At 37.6% G+C, this 21,291-nt stretch overlaps 1 protein-coding gene and 2 pseudogenes across 3 annotated transcripts; 2 read left to right on the plus strand and 1 right to left on the minus strand.

Moving 5' to 3' along the window:
* The first annotated feature begins 423 nt into the window (after positions 1–423).
* On the plus strand, positions 424–6,230 carry LOC121791857 (annotated as a pseudogene).
* A 349-nt stretch (positions 6,231–6,579) lies between these two features.
* LOC121791855 lies at positions 6,580–7,773 on the minus strand (annotated as a pseudogene).
* A 5,190-nt stretch (positions 7,774–12,963) lies between these two features.
* On the plus strand, positions 12,964–21,176 carry LOC121791856 (B3 domain-containing protein Os03g0622100-like). 3 transcript variants are annotated; one of them, XR_006048755.1, is made up of 6 exons: positions 12,964–13,161; positions 13,325–13,595; positions 13,669–13,766; positions 13,851–14,086; positions 18,871–18,963; positions 20,989–21,176. XR_006048755.1 is itself a non-coding variant. In XM_042189675.1 (4 exons), the coding sequence occupies exons 1-3, from the start codon at positions 13,036–13,038 to the stop codon at positions 13,755–13,757; spliced, it is 486 nt and encodes a 161-aa protein (XP_042045609.1). In that variant the 5' UTR covers positions 12,964–13,035; the 3' UTR covers positions 13,758–13,766; positions 13,851–14,388. The 3 variants fall into 3 exon arrangements, 1 of the variants encoding a protein (XP_042045609.1); XR_006048756.1 differs by lacking the exon at positions 18,871–18,963; XM_042189675.1 differs by lacking the exons at positions 18,871–18,963; positions 20,989–21,176 and having other exon boundaries at positions 13,851–14,388.
* The last annotated feature ends 115 nt before the right edge of the window (positions 21,177–21,291 follow it).

Consider the following 21,291-nt stretch of genomic DNA (forward strand, 5'->3'; position numbering starts at 1 on the left):
TTTTATCCGTTTGTTTCACTTAAATCCTTTCTTCTGGAACAATTATTCACTTTGTGACTTGAATTGAAAGTACAAATGGTTTCCTTTCCTCACTGTAAAAGATGCTCGTCTATATTTTCATTCTTGTGTTAAGAATCACACCAGGTATACTGGTACCTGCTATTCACCGTTTGATCTAACCTTGTCACCAATATTATTTAAATTATTTGCACCTTTTACAGTAAGGTACCTTAAAAAAAGATAAATACCAAGTAACTAACCTGTGGAACTAGACAGCACATTCAAAACCCTGGTTTTTTCCATGCTTCCACTATGAAGTCTTGTAATCTCCATCTGTCTTATTTTAATCATCTGTTCGGTGTTTGGTGATCTATGTTTTAAAGTTACTAAATTAGTATCCCTCTCCTTGTTGACTTCATACAGGTTGTTGCATGTCCTTGTGCTCTTGGTTAGCAACACCTACAGCAGTTTTGGTAATATTTGTATATTGGATGTTATTCCAGTATTCTCTTACGTGGTTCATATAGAGTGTTAACTTTGTTATGCTTTTATATAACCGTTAGTCCATAATTCAGGTTGGAACTTCACTGGGTGCTAAAAAAGGGCTACTTTTGCGTGGTGGAAGTACCTTAGAAAGATTTTCTGGTGTTAACACGATTGTATTTGATAAAACAGGGACGTTAACAATTGGAAGGCCTGTTGTCAAAAAAATACTGGTACAAGACTCTCAAGCCGATAAAACTCCAGAGTTGAGTACAGAATTTTGCAATATAATTTTGTTATACTGGTCAAGCATGAAACTTGCATGGTTAGGATAAGTTATGGATAAACACTTGTGACTAAACATCATATAGCAGTCTGAGCAAATCACTCAGCTGTTTCATTTGGAAAACAATATACTAATATTGTGAGAAAGGGAAGATTTGGTGTAGGCTTGTGCTTCTTCAGTTTTGCACCAAGTCCCCAATGAAAGATGCACTACGAGATTTTTTGGAGCAAGAAGAAAAGGGATTCAGTATTTGAGAGGGATGTGAAGGCATAGTTATACCCAATTAAGAGTGTTTCCAGTTCTTGATAATTGTGCTTCTGTGCACACAAAACTAGGCCCTTGATGTTCACTGTATGTCATGTTCCTTAAAGCAAAGTAAGTGTGGAAACATAGATGACCCTTGTCGACTTAAAGGAAGTAGTTTCAAATATTCTTAGTGTAGATTAGATAAATGTTGGTGATAGTTGTAAGCTGTGTTTGATAGCTTGAAGTTACATTTTCAACCTAGCATTTTATTCAGATGCTATGATGGAAGTTATTCCAATTTTTATGGGCTTCAGATGATATTGAACATGGTTCAATGCAGGCTAAATTCAAATGGTAACTGGTCTGAAGTTGACATTCTGAAGTTGGCAGCTGGAGTAGAATCAAGTACAATACATCCAATTGGAAAAGCAATTGTAGAGGCTGCAAAGGCTCAGAACTGTCTGAATGTAAAGGTATATACTCTACCAATAGAAATTGATGCCACTTAGTGGCAAGGATTCTTTGTGATTTGCAATATGAAGTTCTAACTGCACTGCATGCACACGTTCCAGTTATATTCAAACATTTTTAGTCAAGGAAACACTTTCTGTCAAGAATGCTTTGATGTTTTTCTTACACTTCATGGCCTGGGCTTTAGTATATTAATATAAATACCTATTCTGATCATAATGCTATAATAGAACCTCATGCTTCAGCTGCTTCTGGGTTCCATTTTTCAGAGATTTTATGAAATTATTTGGTATAGTTTTTTGTTTTACTAATTTCATTCAAATTTACATATTTAGGTAGTACATCTTGATAGTACAATCCAGAACATGATGAACTCTATATGGTTTTCCATTGCCAGTGTCTTGCATGAACTTGGTTCATGTCTAGTTTTCGTTGTGATGTTACATTTTTATTTGATATAATAATGTAGCATAGTTAATTAAGGGCCTTAAAGGGAACCTTTCTGATGCTCCACAGATCTATGTTTCATCAATTCTTCCACTTAATCACTGAAATTACCATCACTTTGTCTAGGATGCTGAGCTAATTAATTTGTAACTTTTATCTTATCAAATTGTCAAGAAATACTTTTTAGATTTACTATGATTGTAACTGTAGGTAGCGCAAGGAACATTTTTTGAGGAACCTGGATCTGGTGCTGTGGCAACTGTTGATAAGAAAAAGGTTGCTGTTGGTACAATGGACTGGGTTCAAAGGTAACATATGTCTATAATCTTCTTTTGAGGCAGCAAGTAACCACTACTTTGGTATTATAGTGTGTAGCACAATCTAAATATGGCTGCAGATGACTCTCATCACCAAATCCATAAATACATATTATTTCGGACTAGCCCACACTAATCAATAGCAATTCTACTCAAAACTGTTGGAGATACAGCTGTTCAAACTTCTTCTGAGAATACAGTTGTCACCAGTCAGTTGAACTGTAGAACAATGATATAACTATGGAAGAAAGCCTCATGATAATGCATTCTTCCAGTACAACAATTGAATTTACTAGAAAGTAAGACAGTAAAGGAAACATCACTACTATTACTTGAGGCAACAAGGAATTTTGTATGCCTAGATGTTTGTAGTTTGTGAAATCAAAAAGATCCTTGCACTTTGGTATTTGCTTGAGTCTTTCCGTCTGAATCATAGAATGGTTGCATGAAAATTGAAAGCCTTTCTGATACTTTCTTTTGTACTAAAGCTTTACAGTTTGAATATCTAACCTCATGTAGGCATGGAGTAGTTGGCGATAGTCCATTCCAAGAAGCTGAAGAATTTAAAAATCAATCAGTTGTATATGTTGGGATAGATGGTATTCTTGCTGGAGTAATTTATGTTGAGGATCAAATCAGAGAAGATGCCAGGCATGTGATAGAATCATTGACTCATCAAGGAATCAATACATATTTACTTTCTGGTGATAAAAGAAGCGCTGCTGAATACGTGGCTTCTGCTGTTGGTATTCCAAAAAACAGGGTGAGGCATTTGCATAACACATACTTCCAATTTTGGGTAGAGTGGTTAATATCACCAGAATTCAGCAAGTTCTGTCAAGTTCTTGAGAATTATAAAGTTAATATCAAGTTTCATCAGTGAGATTGATCAGGTTACCATCCTTAACTTGGAGTGTTACAATAGTTTCTCTAAGTGGATGGAGATCTTGGTACAAACTAACTTGTATAAAAAAACTGATTCTTTCTGTTACTTTGGGTTGGTATGAATAACAAACCGTCAAATACCTCAATCCACATCAGCTGTTAAAATGCATGTCCTGTGTACTAGGAACTTATGTGTATTCACTAGTGCATCAGATAGAAACCTGAAAATGCAAGATCTATGATATCCCAAACCAAGTTTGATGCAAGTATACTGTTTGAAGTGCAACATATAGAGATCGGATTTTAAGCAGAGTATATATTTGTGAATTATGAAACTATAATTTTCCTGATATAAGTTTTGCTTAGTAGTACTCTCTTCAGAGAAGAGATAAAGGAATAAAGCTTTGAGCAAAATATTTTTAATTTCATTGAGTATGAAATGGAATGGTAGACCTGACTGCCCAAATATAGTTACATTGATATGAAGCTAAATGTAATTTGTAAAATAGATGGCATTTGCTTATGTGTTATTCACTCAGTACAATAATCTTATTGATCACTACTTTTAATAAGTATGAAATGATTTATGCATTAAATGGCTGGTTGATTGCAGGTTTTATATGGAGTCAAACCTGATGAAAAAAAGAACTTCATTAGCAAACTTCAGGAAGGTCAGAATGTTGTTGCTATGGTTGGTGATGGAATCAATGATGCAGCTGCACTCGCATCATCTCATGTCGGAATTGCCATTGGTGGTGGTGTTGGGGCTGCTAGTGAGGTCTCCTCTATTGTGCTCATGCAGAACAGGTTGTCCCAGGTATTATGATGACCCATTTCAAAGTATATTTCGGGATTATCTTTCTTTTTGGTTCTCTACTAAGTTTTAGGACACCACTGATATCATATTGAACTGTAGGTATTGGTTATTGGCCCATAGCATGTATAGTTGAGATGCTTTACTTTATAGCCTTCTGCAAAGACTTCTATGACTTGTAAGAGCAAGATATTTTGGACGTATGTGCAAATTCTTAGGCTTGGGATTTGTAATTTATGTCTTTTAGATGAGGAAAGAACCTCACTCACTTTCACCGAGGGGCAATTTCCATATTAGTTCCACAGCACGCACAAGCTTTTGAGGTGTGAACTGGGTGATGCTACTGTGGCTTGCTACTCTTACCAGAGAAAGCTTGAGGTCATGCTTTAGCAAACTTAGATGCTTTGCTATTACAAGTCTGATAATTATATATAAAAACTAAATCAAATTACCTAGTATAAAGCCCAGAATTAAAAAAAAAAAACCTATTTATGGTCTTGGTAGAATTATAAGTACTTAACAATCTGATTGGTAGAATATAGGAAATAAAGAGTCATTTCCAGTTATAAAATAGAAAACCAGTTAAGTTACCAAGTCGTGACCACGAATAAAAAAGAAATTTTGATGATCCCAAGTGGGCTGTCTGAAGTTGAACTGGTATACTCAATGTGCATATAAGTAGTATCATGAATTCAGATAACTTATATCTTTGTGTGTCTGCTTAATATGGTTTTCCATGTAGTTACTTGATGCACTGGAGTTAAGTAGACTTACCATGAAGACTGTGAAGCAAAATCTATGGTGGGCCTTTGCATACAACATTGTGAGTTTTTCGCGACTCTGCAATTTATTTCATATAAGGAAAATCATATTTTTAAAATTTTTGGAGTTATAAAACCCTGGTAGAACAAATCCAGTGTAACAAAAAAAAAGGACTGGAGCTATGTCTACAAATCAGGAAATTTGTAAACTGCTAACTCAAACCACAATGGACTGAAGGATCGCATGGGACTGATCATGGACTTTTGAGCATCAAGGGTCCATGGCTAAAGTTTTCTATGCACTTGATTTAGCGTAGCATAGTTAACCTGTGGCACGTCGTAACTGTCAAATCTTGGCTTGAGTGGACTATTTTCTCAAGTGGGTAGTTATTACAACCCCAGATAATGCAACATTATCTGCTCTATTAAGTAATTGACATGTAGTGATGGTGTCTCTCAAGCTTTTAAATGTTATTGACTTCATCTATACGCGGATCTGAGAATGTGTCCCTTAGGACCTAGCAAACGGATTACTTGTAAATGGTAGATAGAAGCAACTGATAATTTGAAAATGTTAATTTCCCATGCAAACTTAATGGTCCTGCTTCATGTCCCATATTATATCACATCATGGTTCTCTTCCTCTGAAATTCATGCTTTTGAGGCCATGTTGATATGAAGTCATAGTATCAACCTTCTGAAAATGGCAATTAAAGTTTGATGCTGTCGGGCTAGATTAGATTGTAACAAACTTACAGGGCTCTTCATGTACTTGCCATTGTATAACATTATTCACGATAATATAATGTTTCTTGCCACTATTTCAGTGGGAAGACTGATGCATTTGATGCTGTTCTGCTTCTTTGATTGTTCTTTTGAGTTGCAAACCGATGTTTTAACATGTAGTATCCACAGATTTAATAGCATTCTCTTCTGGAAATCCCAGCTGGAAAGTAATCCTACTTTTATTGCAGTTGGTTAGTTATGTTCTCTTCGTTTCTACAGGTAGGAATCCCCGTAGCGGCTGGGACGTTGCTGCCTGTGACTGGAACCATGCTATCACCTTCGATTGCAGGTGCACTTATGGGATTGAGTTCTATTGGTGTGATGTCAAACTCAATACTTCTCAGATGGAGGTTTAAATCGATAGAGAAAGATATACATAAATTACCTCTATACGTCAAGGCCCCTTTGGATGCCGAAAATACTGGGAATGGAGACGCAAGATTGCAACGCCCATATTGAGCTGCTAGATAGAGTTTTTAAGTGGTGAATGGTTTGTAGATGGACTCATTCGAACACGGATGCCAAGATTGCACAAGCACATGTTCTCATTGGTGTGGGAAGTGACTGAATCTTGAATTTTGAATCTTTAATTTTGTATCCTTGTGTGATTAAATTGCCTCTGAGGCTATGATGGATTTTAAGTAATTTTACTTCCAATTACACATCATTAGTTTATAAATTATTGTCAAAGGATAAATATTAATAAATTTAAATAAAAATAATATCATGCTACATATTTTAATATAGATTAAAATAAAAAATATAAACACATTTAAATTATAAATCAAAATCCCAAAGATAAGTGTGCAAGAAACAAAAAAATATTAGTAATCAAATAAATGTCCATATGATAAAATTAGGCATTAAAAAAATTATTACGTACATGGTAAAAAAATCACATTAAAAACTACTGTGTTGATTACAATATTTGCATTTGGAACCACCTGTTGTGATGATCAAAACAGAAGACAAAAATCTGGCAAGTTGGAAGTGAAGAATCAGCAGACGCTATACAATACAAAACTCCAGATATTAGGCGGTTACGAATCTAGTTTTGAACTGCAAAAATGCACAGTTTCACTTTCACACCATGCAAGTCATGCCTACCTGTATCAGATGCGAGTGTGGAACGCTCAAATTCGCAGTCCCCCCTCCTGCTGTTCTTTCTCAAGAACGCGTAAAAATAATTGATCACGAGCTTCTTTATGAACCAAGAATCCTTCCTTGCTCGAATATTATCATGCCCGAGAAGGTATACGACACCAGACTCCTTTGCCTTGCGTAGGAAAGACAGCTCCTCGAGACTTTGCTCCGCATCAATGCTGATCTCCTCTGTTTGTGCCTGCTGCTGTTCCTTCACCATGCTTCCTCCTGAGATTAACTTGCTCGTATCTTTGAACTCCTCCAGGAGAGAGACACCGAGTGAATACACACTCCCATTTGGAGCTATTAGAATTCTCGAGAAAGTTTCTTCTTTAGCATCAGAGTCATCATCATCACTCTCTAGCGATCTCTCCTGAGCTTCCCGCAGAATGAACTTCTCAAGAGACCCAATCAGCAATTGCTCAAAGGTCTGGTGGTTTTCTTTGCGAACATCCGTGAATCCGTATCTGTTACCAGCAGAGGACTAGAGTATATCATAAAATCTTTTTTACACATTATCGAAACAAGTAATATAGCCTACTCAGGCCACAGGCTATCAATGGAAATCTCCAAGTTTTAAAACAAACTGTACAAGTCTAGTATCCTAGATGCATTAAAAGTTAACAGAGAGAACATCTTCAGGAAAAAAAACCATCCATCATATAGTCCAATAGTACACTACTAAATTAAAACTCAACAATCCGAAGCAGCCTTATTACATGCATCTGCACAATCAAGAATTTGTAGAAGCACAGATGCGGGATAACTTAAGCCTCGGGGAATATTAATTAGAAAGAAATATTTTAGTTCCTGCTGGAGATGATTTACAACATGCAAGTTCGACTAGAAAGATATAGAACAAATCACAGCTTATATTGCAGCAGATACCTGGCAACACAACGAAATATGTGGTAGCTTTTGGGGCCTAAACAGAAACCTTTCACTCTCAGGGACAACAGATACTGGAACATACTTTATACACACAAATATCATCATTGAATGCACAACAGGTAGTGTTGTCAGGAAATGCCCAAATATAGCCGGTACCCCCTTTGCCAGCTCATTATAAATCAAGCCAATTCCAGGAGCCCTAACAGTTCCAAGGTCGGGACCTAGTTCCCGAAGCACATCCATTGACATCTTCTGCTTCACCTCTGTCTCATATTTTAGCTTACAGATTGAATGTGCTTCATTCACAAGCTTAGTAATCTTGTTGGAGTAAAATGCTGAAGTGAACTTTAAGCTGAGTTAATAACTGAAACAACTTTCCAGGCCAAATCAGAGAGCAGGGGTCTCTCATATTTCTGTATTATCTGTGGGTGATTGATGATACTTCCTTTTTCTTGAAATTGATTGTTGTATGGTATTGATAATTGTTGATCTCTCTCATCCACCTTTTTAAGTTTAACTCTAGTTTATTGAAAAGCACTCATAAAAACATTTACTACTATAGCCATAGTTAATTGGCGTTGTTTTCAGTACTTGTAATCTTTACACACAAAACCATATTTCCTGAATCCTTTATCTTGTTATGTGCAGAAATTATGTGGTTCAGTTCATTTTGGAACTTAAGATCCCATCTGCGACATCCAAGTTGACATGTCAGCTTGAGGGTAACTATGTGAATCTATCCAGACAAAAGTCTAGTAGCCATGTGATTGAAAAGTGTCTTGTGGTATGTAACAATGAAACACGATCAAAGATCATCCATTAATTGCTCTCTGCCACTTACTTTGAGCAGTTGCTTCAGGATCCTCATGCAAATTATGTTGTGCTAACAGCTCTTCGAGTTACTGAGGTATGCTTTTCACTGACATCTTGCTGCTAATAATTTGCTAATTCATTCTCCATCAGACTGCTAGTTTTTTGTTGGAATCAAATTGATACATGACATGTAACTTGCACTTATGGTAGAAAGTAACATTATATGAGTTAAAAAATATGACGGTCTTACCTTATACGAGACATATTTATATGTCGAGCATTACCCTGTCTTCTTATCCAACACCTCAGTTGATAACAACCCCTGGAAAAAGGGTGGTCCTCAACACTAGGAAATTGCTGCAAATCTGTTCTTTAAAACTGTTTTGTTCTTTATCTCTCTAAATCATATTTTTACCTCATTGGTTTTATAACTTTTATTTGTCCGTCAGTCTTTAAGTGAACCATCTCTAAAAATGTTCAACTAGAATCCTCTCTATTTTTCTCTACTAGAAGTATTCTAGTTATTGATTTAAACATTTAGCACATGTTTCCATATAAGTGGTTCCACTATGATGCACGTAATGAGTTCAAGAAGTGGAAGATGAGAAGGCTTCTTGGCACTGCAACCAAATTTTCACTCTTTTTCATGCACTAGAGCTAAACTAGCTACTTCAGTTGCTATTTGCAGCCAAAAATGAGGATTAGTTTTACATATCTTTGATGAATATATTTGATGACTTTAGGGCCTGTTTTTTTATGCATCTGATTCCACGTTCACTTGGGCATGCTTTTTGCTTAATGAAAGTACTCATATATGGGATATTCTTGACAAAGCCACTTATTTTTCTGTTGCAAGCAGGGATCTCTACATAGTTCTCTAGTTAATGCGATTGAATCCAAGAGGATTTTCTCTCATAAGGTTTTGAAGAAGTGAACTACAGTCTCCTTCTATGTTGTTTGAATCGGACTCCATGTGTGAAAACTTAGCTGTAGTCCTGCTCAGTAAGGACCAGATTTTTTGTCAATTTTGCTCAAAACTGTTTTTGTTACACGAGCTTTTACTTTACTCACAGGAAGAGTGTAAAGAAAGGCAATCATGCCTTGAAACACTTCAACAATTGTTTTTTGTTGTCAAGTGTACGTTCAGGCTAACTTTTATCCACGTGCACGTTGGATCCTCTTTATTTGACAACCTTTCGATGTATATATAACAAAGTTATGCAACAGATTCAGCTATGCGATTCACAGGCTTTTTGATTGCTGCATCCTGCATGTTTAGCATTGGCAAATAATGCATACTCCTGCTGTGCAGCATATGTATATGGACAGTTTTCTGTTGTCTAAGCTGTGCATTTAGGTTATCGTTGATGAATTCGTCGTTGTTTTGATCAATAATTTGCATAATATGGATCAATCTATTGTTTAGAGTGCAAAATTTAACAGTATAAAAACATTTCTATGTATGTTTACTTCTGCAGTTATAATAATGCTCATTTGAGAATGAAGGTGATATTCTATATTTATGTTCATCTGTATACATCTCTATTTATTTTGATATGATGGATAGATTTTTGTAAATTACGACTGGACTATAATGTATTTTGTGATGAAGATATTTCGAGTATCTCATAAGATGATTTTTGAAATTGCAAACGTTAATTCACAAAATTAAAATCTAAAGTACAATGCAATTTGACATGCTGTCAGATAAAATCATCCTATGCATACTAATTTTAATACAGATCTTTTTAATAGATGAATGCTTGCAACTCCCCAACAAAACCATATGCAATTTCCATTTCAGTTTACCTTTTTCTTTGATCTTCCTTTCACTTTTCTCATTTTCTTTCAGTTTCCTTTTCCCTTTTTCTTTTTAGATGTACTCCCTTCATCTCACAATACAAATTACATATTGTCATTTCAGTCCGTCTCACAATAAGAGTCACATTTGACTTTTATCATAAATAGTTAGTAGGTTTCACATTTCACTAACTCACTTCACTCACATTCTATTATAAAATTAATATAAAAAAGTGGACCTCATATTCCACTAACTTTTCCAATCCATTATTATTTACATTTTTAAAACTCGTGGCCACAACAATTGTGACTCTTATGTGGGACAAAGGGAATATAATATTTTGTGGTTGTTTTGAAATTAAAATGTACTCCTGATTTTAATGTTTAAAACATTAGTTTATAAAATGTGCCAACACATGATTTTTTGAAAGAATAAACAAAAATGTATATTTTATTTCGTAATTATTACTATTAATTTAAAAAATATAGTAGCAATTTAATTAATTATATAATCAGAGAGAAATTAAAAAAGAATGAATTAAAAAGTGATTGGTGAAATTACTGATATACGTATAAGTTTTACTGGATAGTAGATAACTGAGCAGAGCTTTGGATAATTGAGAGGATTTAATAAGTCGTTAGATAGTAAAGATCTAAATTTAGATGTGGACTAGTACATCCCCTGCGCAATTGCATTGCGCAGCTGACGACATTCGTAATAAATCCTATAATTCGTGCAAGATGTGAATAAAGGAAATAATTTTAGAAACTCTGTGTCTCCATACCCAAAAGTTTTGTGTACCAACTTAGTTGGGACAGAGAGAGTATAATATTTAAGAATAAATATTTACTGGGTTAAATAGAGAAAATTAAAATTGACAAAGAGGAAAAATAAGATAAATATAAAAAACAACAAATAAAATTCGAGAATAACTAATGCATAAAATAAATGTACAAACTTGTATTGGAGCTAATAATGCTTCAAATATTCATATCAACAAAAAATTCTAGTATAAAATATAAAACAAAACATTAATTGAACTTTATAAAATTAAACTCAAGAAACCAAACATCAATACTTCCACACATGCAAATCCTATACTTCATCCAAGATGCGAATAAAGCAAATTATTCGTACATATACAAACTTAATTGGGACAGATAATGCAAACAACTTCAAATGCAAAATAATACTTGGACAATGAATGAGAGATTTTTCGAATGTAATTAATTCTTTTTTGATGTTCGTACATATACATCAAATTATAATATTAGTTAATTACTTTTCATATAATTGATAATAGTTAATTACGTATTCATCTAATTATAATTGTAATTAATTACTGAGTTGCCAATGGAGAATACATATGTATAAAATCAGCGGCGGATGGAGGTGGGGTCGCGTGGGGTCGGCCGACCCCACCGCCGACTCCGTCGACATTGGGATAAAATTACCCTTCATCAACCTCCGACCCCACGGCGTTCAAACCCCTGCCCCGTCGCCTACTCTTCGTCGTCATTCTTCACTTCTGATCTCTGAAGCGGTGGAGCTTATTATCTAACAAAAACTCCCACCGCCCATTCTCTGCAAGAAAAAACTCTCACCGCCCGCTTATTCTCTAATTTTAATTAAAAGTAGGTTGTCTTACAAGTGGGCCTTTTATTAGGTTTATAAAACTTGTGTTTTTACAGCCCAATATACTTTTTTTTAATATTATTCCAATTCCTAACAAATTCAAGCAGAATTAAAAATTTGACTTCTGATAGGCGATGGTAGTAATTTTGAAGTAACCAATTCTTGCTGAGCATTTGCAGAAAGAATTATTTTTTTTCTGATTTTATAGTAATAATCATTTTTTTTTTTTTAAATTTCTTTTATTAGCTGATTCTATTTACCCTAACTTAAATAATAGATATCATAATTATCCTTGTATTTTACTACAGACTTAAATGATTTGTTTTAAATCTATTAAAATATTGATTTTCGTTACTTTACTTCTAGGTTAATGGGAAAAAAGCCTCATTTTTTATCTATTCTTCTAATGTTGAACAAAAACCACAACAATTGAAAAATCATGGAGTGGTTGATAACAATCTTGACGAGATTAAAATTGATAAAAGAAAAATTAAGGTTGATCTAAGATTACGAGATTCTATTGATAGTTTTTATGTGAACATTCAAGATCATATTCGTAGAGAATATGTAGTCAAAGGTCCTTGTCAATCAAAAGACCATGATTTCCAAAATAACTAACTAGAAACTCAAAAGATATGAGAAGTTTTAGGATGTTTGTATACAGACTATGTTTGACTTGAATATAGTATGAAAAAAGATGTTGGATATTGCCTTCGGTATTTTTTTTCAAGCGCGATTATTTATATTTTAATATTTTATTAGAAATAATTATTTAAATATTATATTGTTTTTAGTTCGACCCCACGGTTATAAATTCCTGGATCCGCCATTGTATAAAATATTGAATATAATTTTAAATATCTGTGTGTATCCTTATAATTATGTTTGGTTTTTCGTCCATAGAGAATCTAAATTATCCCTATTGAGAATATGAGATGCACTTCATTATTGCGTATAATCTTAATATATTATCATACACCCGAAGTGCAAATGAAAGTAAATCTTATGCATAATAATTGTGAAAATTTGGAGGTACTGTTGTATTTCCTTATCCATTCCCTCAGCCACTATATCAATACAATTTTAAACTCTTCATTAATTATTTTCTTAACTACACTACAAAGAATTCAAATCCTTTTCACCTACCAATCCATAAAGGCAACAACCACTACACCTACACAAAATCAATTACTCGTGCAAGTCTTCTCTCAAATCTCAAACCAATTCCATCTTCCAAACACTCTATCTGTTAACAAATGGCTAAATCAACAGACAACTCATACATGGAGGGGGATGTGATTCCAGAATACTGCTCTTACATGGATGAGGACGACGCTCCGGAGTTCTTCACAGTATTAACCATTGAAGAACAATCGAAGATGGTATGTATTTGTTAATCGTCAACATATGTTGAAGAATATCTTTTTGAGAAAAATTATCATTTGTATTGAAATTTGTTTAGTACTTTTAGTTTTTATTTCAAATAAAATATTCCTTGTGTCATCTGGATGCACAAAAATAATTACATGTTAAACAATAAAACAGATCTTTCCAAGAAGCTTCCAAACACAATATTCAGTTAAGCTCGGACCAATTTGCACACTTGAAGACAAATCCAACAAAAAAATTTGGGAAACAAAAGTCAAAACACTTTCAGATGGAAGAATATGCTTGAAACATGGTTGGGAGCAATTCCACAAGGATCACAACTTGAGAGCTGGAGACTTCTTGACTTTCCATATGATTTCACCCAATCATTTCTTTGTGAAAATGTATGATGCTACGGGATGTGCTAAGGAAATCCAACAACAATCGGGTATGTAATTACAATAAATTCAACTTTGTCAATCAAAATATTAATACTCCATGATTTAATCACTTCTTTATAGGTTCATTTGGCCAAGAAACCGACGACGCATCGTCTTCACAACCTATTGCTTCACCTTCTTTCAAATCAGCCATGACAATATCAAACTGAAAAAGTCTTGTAAGAATTTATACTTTTAATTCATATATATATTAGATAATGATTGTGTTAATTTATTATAAATTAATATAATCTACATTACAGCACATATCAATCCATTTTTGGAGGACACATGTGATAGACAAGATATTGAAGTGGCAGTTTTAGAATTCCAAGAGAAAACATGGCAAACAATATTGAAGAAGGCTGAAGATAGGGTGAGAATCTCCACAGGATGGTCAAGTTTCTACAAAGAATGCTCTTTGTGTGATGGAATGCAATTGAAGTTTGAGATGATAAGCAGCACCCCTACCATCAAATTCAAAGTTACTGTGGCCGAGGTAAATCATAATTAATCCATAATTTATATTTTAACTCTATACACCAATATTTCTTTGATTGATAAATAAAAAAACAATCTTGCACGATATCTTATGCAATGATGAAAGCTGACTACTTGGAATGGTTTGAAAAATACCCTGACTAGGTAAGTTAATTTGAAAAACTCTATTTTGTGGAACAAACAATATGTATTTATTCGACTGTGTTTTTAGTACTCTATTAGTAGTAGGCAATATTTTGCATATACTCATGAATTAGTATCTATTTGGTAGTATATTATATTGAGACTTTGATAATATATTAAAAATAGTCAAGTATTATCAGTTAAGTAATACAGAATATGTCAAATATATTAATATAACATTTTAACTTTATTAATGTGACGCCCCAGAATTTTGATCTCTTCTTCCGAATTAAATCAGATTTGTTAGCATAATTAAATTCCTTTAGAAGACGTGCAGTCGTAGAATTCTCGTGGTAATTTCCGACTATGGAATAATCTAAGTATTTTCATTGGAAAAAAAAATAAAGTGCAAGGAAATTATTATTTCAAGGATACAAGTAGAGGAGATACTTTTATTAGAGAAATGTGGTTACACCTTGAGGAAATAGAAATTCAAGATATGGAGATACAAATAGTACATGCTTACACGTGTGAAAAGGACAACACACACACCTATATTACACCTTTCATCCTACCAACACTAGTAAACATGTTTTGGAAGCTAGCTATTTTAGTGATGAAGCCAAAGAGTTTCAAGAGGATAATCTCTTTCCCTTTCCCTACACTCTCCCTCTCTCGAAAAATGCTCCCACAAGGCTCCAAGTTGGCAGCCACATCATACCAAAGGAATCCTACAAGGTTAGAGCATCTCCAGTGGGCAGATGTCCCACTCGGACATCCACTAGGACTTCCCAAAAACACCTCCTGCCACGTCACTAGGACTTCCCATCCCACTACCACGTCACTAGGACATCCCCTTCACAATCCGCCCTTTCCATCGCCCTTCCCACTAGGACTTCCCGCAATAAAAAAATCACAAATTCACAAATATACGTAACGGAATTATAATTTTGACACGGAATACGGGAAAATTACAAATGCTTCATTAAAAAAAATTACATAAAAAAAGGAAAAAATTACATAATAAAAAACAAAAAATTACATAATAAATTTTTTGACTCGGCTCACTCCTCGTCGTCCGTGCCGCCCTCGCCGTCGCCCGTGCCGCCCCCGTCGTCCCCGCCGCTAACCTAGGGGCCATCATCTCCAATGGGTGGCATGCCCAAATCGCGCCGACATCCATCGATGACATCCTTCAACATCCTTTTGTACACAGGATCTGTCGTGCTATGCCACCTATGATGTATGGTCCGGACCAAGCTAGTCGTTATCTGCGCGCGGGCGAGACGGTCATACTCTTCTGGGGGAGCAGGGGCCTCCGATTGGACCTCGAACGACCCGCTGCTGCTTCCCCTAGCCTTCCGCTGCGCAGCCTTTTGCCCAATCGGGCGACGACGCCGGCGGGAGTCTGATTGAGGTAGCGGGGACACTTCCTCGGCTTCTGGGAGCTCGTACGAACCAGCACTGCTGCTGTATTCACCGGAAGCGTTGATCTTCGTCCGCTTCTGCCAGCCCGATTCGACACACCACAAAACTTTTGGGAATCCTTCACCACGAGATAGGACTCCCACTGGTCGAAATCTTTGAACTTCAAAGATCTGTCGGGGTACTGCGCCAGGGCACGGTTCTTCACATCCTCCTCGGACATACCGCTGGTTGTCTGGCGGAGATTGTTGTGCAAATCGACTAAGCTTAGGCCACAACCGCTCCCACTATTTTCGGCATTGTTCGAGAACGCGACTCTTCGCCCCAGCCGGTTTGTGTGTGAGGTAGGCTTCAGCGACGCGATGCCACAGTCTGTCAATATGCTGGTTAGCACCCACATAGGGATCCTCGACTATTGAAACCCAAGCCTTCGAAAGCGCGACGTTTTCCCACGTGCTCCAGACCGTCCGCTTTCCCGTCTCCTCATCATCCTCCTCCTCAGCCACCGTTCGCGAGGAAGAGCCCGTGGCTTTCCCCTTGCCCTTGCCCCTGCCCCTTGCCGCTGTCCCCACATCATCGGGAGTCTCCCTGATTGGAGATAGCCCCAACTCCTCAAAAGAGAAAGTTTCCACGCCGGTGAACTGAGTCTCCGGAACAAAACTGGAGGGGGTATCAGTAGACAGCATATCGATAACCGGGCGATAGACATCGTCCGCTAGTGGTTCAGGGCCCCTGCCACCCCCTCCACCAGGCATGGTCTGCATCATCCCCGGCATCATCCCACCCATCCCCATCATATTTGGGGTCATGCCCCCCATCCCCATCCCCATCCCCATCATATTTGGGGTCATGCCCCCCATCACCGCTGCCCTGGGCATCATACCACCCATCCCACCCATCCAATTGTACATACCGAAGTAAGGGGACATCATACCACCCATCCCACCCATACCACCCATCCTACCCATTCCACCCATCCCCGACATTGCCGAAACCATTGTCGCATTTCCGCTAGAGTTTCCCTCCAGTTCGGCGGGAAACGTCGGAGTCAGCGACTCGCTCGTGCCGGGGGAGGTTCTGTCGTTCTCCATTAAGTAGAAATGAAATTTGTAGTAAAAGAAGAGAGAAACTTGTTAACACAAGTAGTGTGAATGAAATGACGGGCAACGAGCCGTATATATAGAGTTTTCAAAAAAAAAAAATTAATACCGGACGTCCGACCCACACCACAATGGCGGACGTCCGCCCGCCCGTCGCCCGCACGTCCGAGGACATCCGACGTCCTTACGGGACGTCCGTATCCTACCTTCCACGCCACAATGGCGGACGTCCCGGTCGCCCGTCGCGGATGTTCGACCGGACGTCCGCCATTGGAGATGCTCTTAACACAAATTGGGATTAAAAGTTGTCAATAAAAAGGGCTATGACCCTAAGCTTTCACCAAAGTAGTAGAGTAAATGGTACAACATAGCATCTCCTCTGCCAAAGACCAAGAAAGGACAAGGAGCATGATCTCCCAAATCTTTCCAGAAAAGGGATGAAGATAACGAGCCAAAAGAAAGTGTGCTTAGTCATAAACCGTTAGAGGAGAACTACTGCAAGGGGCACATACATCCACAAATGGCCATGAGATCAACCAATCTAGGATGCCAAAATATACACCAAATGGGCATGGGAAGCCTACTTACAAACTGGAAAAGGGGCCAACCTTACAGCCCCAAAATAGGAGACTTCCTCCCCAAGATTTCAGGCACAAGATGCCAAGAATGAGAGCTATATAAACTGCCTCCCACCACCCTCTTCCCATCATTTAGTCACCACAAATTTCCCTCAACGTAAGGAATTGCAGCAGGGAGCGGAGAGGGGAGCGAGGAGAGGAGTTGGCAGCAAGAAAACATCAAGGATTCACCAACCGAGAGGTAAATACCTCAACACCCCAACACTATATTTTGCATCATATAGATCAACCACAATAGATAGTCAATAACTTAGAACCTTAGAAGCTCAATAGAATATCCACAACAGTAGCAATTATAGAGTATCATGTTTAAAGCCCAAGAGCTTAGAGCTTTTACAGCACATAACTTGGAACAGAAATAAGCATAGGCTGCCTTCTTTATGAAGCTCAGTAGCAAAATCACAAAAGTAAGAACGCATTTCGGTGAAGTGTCGAGAATTAGGATTCAAATAATAGGACCCTTCATCAAACTCAATTACACTCCCAATTCCAAGTAATAGCTACTGCCACAACTCAAAGAAATCGAGTAAGGGAAAGAGGGGATGATGACTTAGCTTTTAGGCCTTCCGGCGATGAGCGTATAACAACGGAAAACTCGTCGGAGGGAGCAGGGGAGAGCGCATGCAGCAGCGCTGCTTGCCGGAGGGAGAGCTCGGCGGAAGGCTAGACGCCGAGAGCTGATGCAGGGCGCTAGCAGCAGCAACGGAGAGCCGGCGACGCAGAGGAGCGGCGGACGGCGAGTGATGGCGACGGTCTGCTCGTCGAACAGCCAGAGACGAGGACGGACGGAGGCGCTGCTTCCCGATTCCTCGATCTAGAAAAAAATTTACAGATTCGAAATTGAGAGAGAGCCGGAGGAAGAAAGGCGTCGCCTTTCCCCTCAATCGGTGACTTCGCCAGAGAAGGGAGGAAGGAGGCGCTGCCTCTCGAAGTCTTCGATCTAGGATTCCAGAATCAAACTTGAGAATGAGTCGAGAAGGGGAAACTGAGAGAGGAGGCGGAGCGGCGATCTCCGGCGACAGGAGCGGGGTCGTTTTCACCGGAGGAGGTGTGAGGGAGGGAGTAGGCGCCGCTGATTTCCTAAGAGCATCAGCAGCAGTGGAGCGGAATTCCAGCGGACTTCTACGCGTAATTCCCAAAAACACCTCCTGCCACGTCATACGGACTTCCCATTGCCCTGCCACGGGTTTTTCTTTTTTTTTGTTCTAGAATGAAACTTAGATTTCATGTTTATACTGGAGTTTTTTTAATTCCGGGTTTGGGAGAGACGCATGACCCTCATGCGTCTCCTTTTAATGAAACGCATGACGATTATGCGTCTTTAAGGGAGACGCATGAGGGTCATGCGTCGCTATATTTTTTTCGGTTTTTTTTAACGACGCATGATCATCATGCGTCACAGGTAAAGACGCATAAGCGTCATGCGTCGGTCTTTTTTATTTTATTTTATTAGACGACTCATAAGCTTCATGCGTCTCTAATTCGAATTAAATCAGACGAGGCAGAGGCAGAATAGGCAGAATACGGGAGAGAAAGAGAAAAAGGGCGAAAACAGACGCGATTTCTTGGCGATTCCCCTTTATATTTCGGTAAGGTTCCTTCCCTTATTTGATGTTAATTTGCATATTATTAGGGTTTTTGATAAATTCATTTTAAACTTACTAAATTAGGGTTTATTGAAAAAAATTGTCGTTAATTGTTATTGGTTTGTTTATATATTTTTCAGAAATCATGTCAGTATTCGTGTGTTTATATTGGGGTGGTAGAATAGTTCAACTTCCTCAAGTGGACATTGGTTATGATCCACCTCGTTCGAGAGCCTCCATCATATTGAATTCGTGTGTTTCATTCTCTGAATTAGTTGCAATGATATGTGCTAAGATAAGAATAGATTCAAATCAACACTCCATCGAAATATCATGGAGGCATTGTTTCTTGGGTTGCAATGATATGTTGATGCATTAACCAAATCAACACTCTGAATTAGTTGCAATGATTTAATTCGAATTAGAGACGCATAAGCGTCATGCGTCCCTAAGACGCATGACGCTTATGCGTCGTCTAATAAAATAAAAAAAGACTGACGCATGGCGCTTATGTGTCTTTACCTGTGACGCATGACGCTCATGCGTCGTTAAAAAAACCGAAAAAAATATAGCGACGCATAACCCTCATGCGTCTCCCTTAAAGACGCATAATCGTCATGCGTTTCATTAAAAGGAGACGCATGAGGGTCATGCGTCTCTCCCAAACCCGGAATAAAAAAAACTCCAGTACAAACACGGAATCTAAGTTTCATTCTAGAACAAAAAAAAAAAAGAAAAAAACCCCTTGCCACATCATACGGAATTCCCACTGCACAGTAGCGGAATTCCCTGTGGAATTCCCGCCGGAATTCACACATTAAAAAAATTCACAAATTCACAAATTAGACAATTTTCGAAATTCAACAATTTACGGAATTAAAATTTCGACGCTAGAAAATGCAACCACTTTATTTTAAAAAAAACCATACTTCATTAAAAAAAATACATAATTACTAAAAAACATTTAATGAAAAAAAGTGGAATTCCGCGCGGAATTTCGCGGGCGTCAATGCAATGGCGGACGTCCGCACGGAATTCCCCGCGGAACGCCGCGGAACTGCGAATTCCTTCGCGGAATTCCGTATCTGTGCCTGGGACGTGCAATGGCGGACGTCTGCCACGGAATTTCCATACGCCGGTGGGAATTCCACGCGGACGTCCGCCATCGCTGATGCTCTAAATTAGGGATTTCATTTGGGAAGAATGAAAGTGATTTGAAGGAGAAATACAGATGGTGGAGAAAGGAGTATATTGGGTCCTTATTCATTTTTTTGTTGGGCCAAAAGAATTAATCCTACACATGAGCTGAAATTAAAGAATTGGGCTAGTAAGTAATTCATGATCTGGGCCGAGAATTATTTGAGTTTGGGGCGAAATTTTTTTAGCATGAAGAATGGGCTTGATTAATTGTTGATGGACTACAATTTAATTATAGTTTGGGCCTAAATGAATTATGGAGTGATGGAATATTACTACTTAATTATTTGGACTAGTTCCATTTAATTAAATTGAGAAGTGGCCGATGTTTGGTGAATGGAAGAAATGAGTTGAGAAACTAATTAGTATGGGCCAAGGTTGTAATCAATTGGGCCGAGATTTAATTATGAGAAGTTGGAATTAATTTAAGAGTCGAGTTGGAGCTTGATTAATTAATTTCCGAATAAATTACTAAATTCCCAAAGATGGAAAGTGATGAAGTGGGAGACGCGAAAGCCGACCGTCGTCGCCCCGCGACGCCATGGGCGGCCTTAAGGAAAATGCGAAGAAAAAGAATTTAGAAGGGATTATCCAAGAATCCATATTCTATTAAATAAGAGCACAAGTAATTGTGTTAGAGAAAATATAATTTCTCCAGATTTAATAAAGAGAATAATTAAATCTTACGACGCAGTGAAGCTCAAGAAAGAACGTTGAGAAACCCCTAGACGAGACTAAAGATATAGGCGCTATCCAGTAGGGTGCATGCATTCTTCTCTCGAGAAAAATATTTCAAGTACTAATTATCGTGCTACACTATTATTGCTACAGGGGATAATTTGCTCGGAGCGGAGTAAAACCCGTGCAAATACTTTAAGTGAGAACTGAGCTAGCCAGGTGGGCTTTCTATTTAAGATACGAATGTTGCCTTTAAGTTTAAAGTACAGTTTTCATGAAAAGTGCCAAGGTGATATGATATTACGTGGGCTTTCCTTTAATATCCAGCACATTATTGTGGATATAAATCAATACTTGTGAAATTATGAAATATCATCTTTTCTCAAATGAAGCTGTGATTATATTTTCAAGTTGTTGTCATGCCATAAAATGTTTATTTTCGAGGCCTATCTGTTG

Source organism: Salvia splendens, unplaced genomic scaffold, assembly GCF_004379255.2.
Source record: "Salvia splendens isolate huo1 unplaced genomic scaffold, SspV2 ctg940, whole genome shotgun sequence".
Classification (NCBI taxonomy): Eukaryota; Viridiplantae; Streptophyta; class Magnoliopsida; order Lamiales; family Lamiaceae; genus Salvia; species Salvia splendens.

Bases quoted from the DNA above. Each gene is read 5' to 3' on its own strand.
- LOC121791856 (XM_042189675.1), top strand. From the start codon at position 13,036: ATGGCTAAATCAACAGACAACTCATACATGGAGGGGGATGTGATTCCA. The intron at 13,162-13,324 runs GTATGTATTTGT...ACAATAAAACAG, and splicing joins TTGAAGAACAATCGAAGATG to ATCTTTCCAAGAAGCTTCCA. The intron at 13,596-13,668 runs GTATGTAATTAC...ACTTCTTTATAG, and splicing joins GGAAATCCAACAACAATCGG to GTTCATTTGGCCAAGAAACC.